Source organism: Mytilus galloprovincialis, chromosome 2, assembly GCF_965363235.1.
Source record: "Mytilus galloprovincialis chromosome 2, xbMytGall1.hap1.1, whole genome shotgun sequence".
NCBI classification, from domain to species: Eukaryota; Metazoa; Mollusca; class Bivalvia; order Mytilida; family Mytilidae; genus Mytilus; species Mytilus galloprovincialis.
In genome coordinates, this window is record NC_134839.1 from 88992131 (window position 1) to 89001672 (window position 9542).

Consider the following 9542-nt stretch of genomic DNA (forward strand, 5'->3'; position numbering starts at 1 on the left):
CAACTATTGAATTATAATTTGCCATAAACAGTCTATTTGGTTCTGTCAAGTCAAAATTAGCTCACAAAGAATTCTGATATATAACTATCTTGCAAGGCAAAAATTTTACCACATCTTGGTCCATTAACTTGCAACCACAAGATGTCAACTACAGTCAGTATTCCAAAATACTATATTCAGCTGGCTGAATTGAATCTAAATTCAGACTATACATTTCATTCTATATTCAGACTTAAAGGTATCACTAAACTTATTTAAAAACAAGAATGTGTCCCCAGTACAGGGATGCCCAACTTGCACTATCATTTTCTATGTTCAGTGGACCGTGAAATTGGGGTAAAAACTCTAATTTGGCATTAAAATTAGAAAGATCATATCATAAGGAACATGTGTACAATGTTTCAAGTTGATAGGACTTCAACTTCATCAAAAACTACCTTGACCAAAATTTTCACCTGAAGGGGACAGACGGACAGAAGGACAGACAGATGGACGCACAGACCAGAAAACATAATGCCCCTCTACTATCGTAGGTGGGGCATAAAAAAAGATAAAAATGTATACCCTAGATAGTCATAATATATTGAAAAAACAGAAATTGGTCATTGAATTTAGGTTAGCATTCATTGCATGCTAGTAAGGAACTGTTAAGAATAAAGCAAAATACAATGCAAGGCATGGCAGATGGAAGTCTGACACTAGCAATAACGTCTATATTGTTGACTCTTTTCCTTATCTCCACATTTCTCCATACTTATATTTCAACCCTTTCTGTGTATGTTTTCTTACTGTCTGGTTTATGGGCAATAAGAATATATTGTTTGTTTTGTTTAAGCCTTTATATATAAATAAAAAGTTAAGGTCATTATTCAAGCTTTGCTGGACTGTGAATTCATCAAGACCTCTATTGACAGTTCAGTTGTTAAGATTCTGATCAAAAGCTTAATGCTCTATATGATCAGAAATTTTGTCTTGTTTGACCTGAAGGTAAATTATTAATGAACTTGTATTTTTTGACCTTGTAAGGTTTACAAGTCACCTTACTGACCTTGTACATTTAAATTACAATAAGTTAATCATTATATTTCATCTTTGTAAATAGAAAGTTAATGGTCTATCAAAGATTTCCCCTTATTATTATCCCAATTTGGAGGTAACCTTTTACTGGTAACAAGACAATCAACCTGTTTTTACAACTCTTTGTTTAATTTTGTTGCATAATTTGTCACCAGTATTTATCTAGGTCAAAATTATTCACTACTAGTACTTAGCAGATTTAATTTCAGACAAATAAATTTCTTGACACCATTTCACAGACAAACAATCCCTCTACAATAGTTTTTTACTGTGATAGTTTTATCAAATATGTTTTTTGTGTTTCATTCAACTGACCATTTTTTCTCTTTCTGAATCATTCATTCAAATTTAAAAAAAAAAATAAAAATTCTCAGATGGTAGGAACCGACTATACTATAAATGATATTCCTATAGTGTTACATGTATAATCTATGGAGACTAATCAATCCCAACCAGTGTCCTGTCAAGTTAATGTCCAGTACTAATATTGTAATAAGTATTATTAGATTATATTAATCTACAGCATTCAGAAATAAGCCCCTCCCCCCTTAAACCCTTAAACTGACAGTGTAATGTGTTGGAATCTAGACCGTATTCAGAACGGATGCAGAATAGCATCTGACCTACTCTGCTCGGAATGCAGTCTAGAAACCAGTTAATCCAGTTGGGAACTAGTAAAACAAACACATGTATGGAAAAAGAACCACAGTTTAATGCTTAGATTTTCATATTAATAAAACCACAAACAACAGTACAGTTTTCAAACAATACACAAATTAATTAATGAACAATCTGTGGTATTCCATATCAAAACTAACATATTATACAAAACTGTGTGTTCTTGTAAGTCAAACTACTCTAAACATATTTATATACACAAAATAAATTGACACAATAATAATAAACCAATATTATGCTTTTTAAAGGGTGGGTGAGGATGGGATTTAAAAATTTCCAACTGCAAAAATATAATGCTTCTGCTTCATGCAACTGAATTAGCTTGAATGCCTATTAAGACGCGCAATTGTTAGAACAAAGAACCAACAGTAATTAACTATATGATTGGACATTTTTGAAATGAGCGCTCTATTTGATTGGTTCTCTAACTAAATCTCACTAAACAATTAGGGAACGAGATTTCAACAGCAGCAAGTAACTTAATATGTTGTAAATAAACAGCAATGCAATCACAAAGATGAATTGCATTTCACTATACTGTATATTAATACTCAATTTTTATTTAAACAAAAATACCACCAAAGAGGCAAAATACTAAAAGGCAAAACTACTTTAATTTTAATTTATTTTCTTGAATTCTTTATCGAGCTGAATATGCATGAAATATTTGCCACTGGATGTTAAGCAATCAACAATCAGTCAATCAATTCTTTAGAAATGAAATGAAAAAGTTAAAAATCTGTTTGCTCCTCACATAATTATATTGATGTTTTTAAATAGGATATCAAAACAATCAGAAAATATGTATTTTTTAAACGATTACTACCACTTAGTCAATATTTAATTCCAGACTAAGGATAGATTGATTTTCAAAGGTAAATAAATATTGTTTTATTTCAAATGAAATTTTAGAGATCATTATTTTACATGAAATATTTTTAAATGGTAAATAGAATCCGTTTTGACATAGCTTTATAAATGGCATATATCTCAACATTGTAATTTATTGATTGGAACTATTTTACAATATTTGTTTAAATATATTGTGAGTTGAGTTTTATGTGAAGACATGTTTAAATTAATTACCAAGAACAATCCGCCCTTTACACTCTTATTCAGGATTATCATTTAAATACTTTCACTCTTTCAGTACAACAGAATACCATACATCACGATCTATTGTTGTCTCAGTTGTATTTTTTATATTCAATAGTACAGACATCTAGGCTCTAATAGAATATCCAACTCCAGAGTTGTTATTTTTTTTTACCGTCCTAGGAGCTTGACTTCGTACAGGCACAGAATGTGGAAAGGCAAATCATTTTACGTGCACACAAACTACTCCCATATCTTTCAATTACCAAAAAAGTCTACCAGAATAAACATTTACTCTTGATTCTAAATAATATTCTCACTTCAATACATAAAATGCCAGTTCAATATCTATAGATAAAAATAAGTAGCATACTACATATATGGCTTAAAATGAAACTAGTTCAAAGGTTAACAATGAAGAAGATTTCTCTCCTAAGGGACAACATATTACATCAGCAAAGAATGATAATGCACCAATACCCAGACTGACGTATAATATTGAGAAAAGTCAAATATTTATAAGACTATTCTAATTATAGCTATAAAATGGAAATTAGGATCTATCTGGTGTTATGTATTAACCATTAAAAGATCACTTTACTTAGGTTTTAAATATCCCATACCCTTGAAATATTCTTGTAAGTCATTGAAAGGTGAAAAACATACTTGGTGCTCTTCATTCTTATCAAATTCTTCATTGAAAATTAATGTTAAAAGAAGGAGAAGATAACAAGTGGACAATCAATGTACAATTAAGTCCAGGAAAATGACTAACAGACAAAATAAAGTCCACAAAACACTAATAAAAAAATTTAAGATTGAACAACATGTACCTTAACAAAAACCAGAGTGAAAACTGGTGCCACAGAATAACCAGCAGAAATCCTTCCCCACTAGTGACACCAGTTATGTTACTCCTGATACAATATTTTGATTATTCACATCAGGTGATAACCGGGCATGCCATACATTAGAAGACGTAACTCTAAGGCATCATAGAATTCAAAAACAATTTTATCAAAAATCAATAAAATTCTCTTGACAGAATAGAAATTGAGTTCTGGAAAATTTAAATTAAAACTTAAATAAGATATTACATAAATTTCTTCATAACAGTTATTCTATTAAAAGATATATAAGGATGTTCTGTTGGAAATTGATTTAATTATGTATGAATGATATTAGGGAAAACTTGCACGAGATGTTACATAAATTTCTTTATAACAGTAATCTTATTTTTAAAAACCTAAATAAGGATGCACTGTTGGAAATTGATTTAATTATCAATAAAAGAGATCAGTTTCAGTCTGATGACTTTAAAAGCTGTTACTCTTCATTTCATATTGAAAAGTTCCGGATATGTTGTTTACTGAATTTTTTTAGTACAAAAGTATACTATTATTACATAACAGGTATTTGGGGTATTGCACTAAAGGTTATTTCAATATTTATTTCAAGGTTAAGATAACTTAGTATCATAAAAAAGCAATTCAAATTTTATATACCAATTGTGATAAATGTTTAGTATCCCATATAACATTAACATTAAATATGATCAGCTCTAGTTATCATTGTTTATAACATTTCACAGTATAGTTTAGTGTTGTTTCCAAGTGTAACTCCATTAGTCTTGTGAAGATAATAAATACTAAGTAAAATATGAATCTCTACAACTAGAGACAATAAGAAGTGGACTTTGACCTTAATTCCATCTGGGTCAAAACCCTATTTTGACTTTATAAGACGGATAGACTAAAGGTGGAAAGGCACCACAAACCAGAAAACAATATGCTTCATATAATTTATGTGGGGCATAAAAAAAAACATTTCTAGGAATGATCTGATTAAAAAGTCAAAAGATACTTTTTTCTCATGAAATCCCAAGGTCATTTTATTCTGATAATATCTATCAATATTTTGGCAATAAAAGCTGGATCCAATGAAAAAACATTTTAACATTTGGCAAGATACAACCGGCAATTTTATTCAAGTAAGTGTATAAGTGTTCTATTACTGATCAATAAAAGAGTAAGAGGGAAGAGTACTGACAAATTAGTTTATTCAGTTCTGCCATTGAATGTTTCTAATTTTTTTGTATACCATTTAAGTTTTCTTATCTATTGAATTGCTCAATTTTTTGTTTAATCTGATTCCTGGATACAGTTCATAGATGAACAGACTAGAGACCATTACAATGTGTATATTTATACTAAATCATTAAATGATTTATACATCAACATCAAGCTTTAAAAGGGTGGAAAAATCTGAACTGGGGGGGAAAATAATAAAATTTATTGAGAAAACTCAGAAACAGCTAGTTTAGAGAAAACTTGTGACTTACCGATTCTACTCTGGAGCGTTGCCTATGCTGGAGGACTTCCTTTGGAGACATTGGCGAACAAGGATCCCATTTAGTTGACACAGTTTCTATCTTTTCCATTTTAGAAAATGATTAAATCCCAAGATAAAAAAACAAGACAAGAATGAATTAAATCACTAGATATTGAATTAAACCTTTATCTATTGAATTAAATCTCCATTAAATTCTTTCAGATATTCATTATATATCACACAATATTTCAAAACGTAAAAAATAAATTTCACTTTTTCCTGGAGTTAGAAATTGTCTAAATAAGAAATTTAATATGTTATTGAAAATCAAACTTGCATAAAGTTTAAACGGTTAAATTTAGTCATGTTCAATCAATCATACTCCAAATTCAGAAAAATTGACACACTTCATTTTAATTATTGTCATAAATCCTGAACACTGGGAGAACATCATCTGTAGAACTGCATTGTCAGATGGTAGTGTTAAAAGAAAAGGTTCACATCTGAATGACTCCTGTATTCAATAATAAAACTATTTATATAGATAAAATATTTCGGCTGTGTCAGCTTAGTATAGTTCATTAACAATTTCTTGTTTAATTTTTTACAGGTGATAAATAACAAGTAGAAAGGTAAACTTTGATTACAATTATAACAAACTACTACACCTATACGACAGGTAGACAAACCATAGTGGTTATGGCGTAATATTTGTTTTGCTATAGGTCAATAACGTCTTGCTAATAAACTTGAAAGACTTAGGTCTACTTCTGCTTCTGGCTCTTTCTTGCCAAAATTTAACAATGTTATAATCTGTATGCTGAATGTTTAATCTAACAAAAAATCAAAACAAATTCTTTTTCCAGAATATAAATTTATGTTTAACCTTAGAAATATGTTATTTGACTTCTGTGGTCATTTTAGTTTAGTACAGCACATTTGGATATGTTTTTAAGAGGTAATAATTTTTATGCATGGACTGTTGAATAATTGATGAAACCTAGCTACTTATATCCAGGATGTGATACATTTATGTTGTGTCTAATAGATTTCAATTTCTACAGGCAATAAACCACCACTCAAGGGAAACGAAAAGATAAAGTTATCCTTTTCCTTTGCTGCTTGTGTATAAAAACAAGAGAAGATGAAATGTCACTTTAAACCCATATAATGCTAATAAGGCTTCTTGATAAACTGTTGTAACAAAAGGCCAGAACCACCTTTTTATTCAAATTTAATATTGTTTTTAATAGATGATACAGACCTGAAAGTTAAATTCACAGACGTAATAGCTTTTTAAGGCCTTTGGTGTTAAGGCTAATCATTGTCATGTGTTCATGGACTTTTAAGATATAACTCTGACTCAGTTTGAACAAATGTTTCACACTTATAATAATATGTTGTGATGATTTTCATCAAAGACCAGAAAGAGAGATGAGCAAGAGACCATCTTTGGTTACAATTTTCTGATAACCTCAGCTGACCACAAGTTAAAATGGACCTGGACTTTACTAACCAAATATACATCTGTCGACTTGACTGTATTACACCCCTGTCAACAATTCAATGAGAGATGATATTTTATAGTAGATCTAATACTTGTTATGGTTATGGAATAAACAAATTATAGTGTGTACAAATTTCATATTATGGATTTACAAAATATTAACTCAAGTTACTGCAACACATATAAAAAATAGCATATAGTTTAGAAGAAGGCCCATAACTCTGAAACAATATATCTGAAAATCATACAAATTTGAAAGGCATTTAGTATTTCACACTTGGAAATACTTAACTTTGTGATCCCTAAACCATGAAAATGAGGTCAGTCAGAGAACCCAGTCAAACACACATGACCTCCTTAAAATGACTTCATTCTAAACTTATTTATTCTTCTTTTGTTATTTACTTTACATACATTGTTATAATTGTGTTATTTTATTTATGATGTTTTTCGTTTTTATCTGTATACCATTATATTCTTATTATGGTTTAATCAGAATATAAAGCATTATATATATGATTACACAAAAAAAAAGAATATAAGTACAGACATACCTAGTTTTTCACAAGTAATCTTGAAACAGACTATACTATGTAATTTTGTCACATGTGACCATCTAATGTTTCACTATTACTTATTCCCTATTATGAGGCACTTTCAATTTATTAAAATTAGGATATATGCAGTTCAAGGACAAAAGAACACAAAAAAATATGTATATTTAAAGAACTCTGCAGGACTTATGTTTAATAAATATGTAAATAACTAAAAACATTGTATAAGATCAAATTCTTAAATTTTCTCAAGTACAAAGTATAAAAGTTAAAAAAAATACTTCATTGAGAATGAAACATTAACACACTGAGTATAATAATGAAAAAAAATTAAACCTATCGCTTTTATTCTCAATTAAATATAAATATCAGTCTATAAATTTCCCGATCTATTAGAAAGATTAAAAAATTTGTCATTGAAGTAAATATAACTTGATATTGCCTCTAGTTATAATTTCAGACTGAGATATACTGATATAAAATTAAAAGTTGTGGCATGATTGACCACAAGACAACTATCCATCGGAGACCAAAGGATGGGAATGTAAACAATTAAAATAGTCAATATACAGTCTGCAAGTATGAGAAAACACACCAAATAAGGGTCACAGTTTATCCAAATGCAAAATAATTCAAAAGAAAACACAATTGTATGATTAATGCAAGGACCCAGGCATATAATTTCCACTCCATTTAGTAACTAACATTTACCAATGATCAACCAACTTGCCACACAACATTATGTCACTGTTCTCTTTATTTATACCTTTTTTTTTTAAACTAATTTTTACCTACAACTTCTAAGGTTCCCTTCTAGTAGTAAAACATACTTGCCATGATCCATACTAGCATGAAACAATCACAAAGTACTTGTTTTAGTCTGTTCTAAACATCAAAAACCTGGCTTGTCTTTTAATAGTAATGGTTCTCTGAAAGATACAGAATAATCAGTAATTCAATATTGATTCCTGATTTGCATTGATTTATTAACAGAAATGAAGTTTATGAACCTTTAAAAAATATTTCTGTTCTCCATTTATACTGTATACCTTACTATACAATTATTTTATTTACCTGTGTACATTATTCTATTCATCAGCATTTTGTTCAATTTTTTTTCTGTAATTGTTTAACTTATAACCCTTTATTTTATTGATTTTGTATCAACATTGTGTCATAGATCAAATTTATTTATTCAGTGTATGTTCACTTGTGTATATATGTCTTTTGATTGAGTTAAGCCATTTCAGTTGATATTTTATAGTGTGTCTTTATGTTGTGATTTTACACTATTATTTCATGTTAAGGCGAAGGTTGGTACCTATTTTAAAAAACATTTAAACCCGCTGCATTTGTTTGCGCCAGTCCTAAGTCAGGAATCTAATGTATAGTAGTTGTTTGTTGATGTGGTTCATAAGTGTTACTCGTTTCTTAGTTTTTATATAGATTCGACTGTTGGTTTTCCGTTTGAATGGTTTTGCACATGTCATTTTTGGGGTCCATAATAGCTTGCTGTTCAGTGTAAGCCAAGGCTCTGTGTTGAAGACTGTGCTTTGACCTTTAATGGTATACTGGACAAGAGAGTTATCTCATTGGCACTCATACCACATCTGCTCATATCTATTGAATGTCAAACATCTTGATCTTTTTCTCCTCTTAAAACTAAACATCTCTTGGAAACCCTTGTACATAGTATATTAGGATGATATATTCCACAATTGGAAGACTTTAGCTTATTTAATTAACATTAAGGTAAAACATGAAATTTTTCGATGAATTCAAGCATCACAATAATACCCAAAAGGTATCTTGAAATCACAATATGGTGTTCAACAGTAGACTAGTCTCCATGCAGTAAGTCCAGACTCCAGAGAAGTTGTGTATAAACAGAGTACTGACTGAGTATCCACAATCTTTCTCCAATACCAAGTTTCCTAAAGAACAAAAAACATTATGACATTATAAGTCATTCAAATACATGTATAAAACACCTGAATCATGATGCAGAGATAAACTAATTTGAAATCTCAGCCCTTCCTCCTTTCAAAATTGCTGAGAGGAAAAAGAAAAGGAATATAGAAGTTACTATTTCCTTGCTCTGAGATAGGTACATTTTATCTTTTATCTTTTTATTGTTAGTTGTGTTTTATTCTCATTGATGATCTGGTGACTGCTACAGTTGGTCCTTATTTTGAGCCGTTATACCACAGTTTTTTTTAGCATTAATCAGGTTATTGGGTTTCTCTTGTAAGTTCTTACATATTTTGTCATTTCAATCCCTTTTATAGCTTTTTTTATGT

At 29.7% G+C, this 9542-nt stretch overlaps 1 protein-coding gene across 1 annotated transcript in view; it reads right to left on the reverse strand.

Annotated features, from left to right (window-relative positions):
- The window catches only part of LOC143064776 (5'-AMP-activated protein kinase subunit gamma-1-like), a 183001-nt gene extending 177687 nt beyond the window's left edge, over positions 1-5314 (reverse strand). The window contains exon 1 of the mRNA XM_076237869.1: positions 5192-5314. Coding sequence (XP_076093984.1) covers positions 5192-5290 — 99 coding nt within the window. The 5' untranslated portion in view covers positions 5291-5314. The remainder of the gene's footprint in view (positions 1-5191) is intronic.
- Between the last annotated feature and the right edge of the window lie 4228 nt (positions 5315-9542).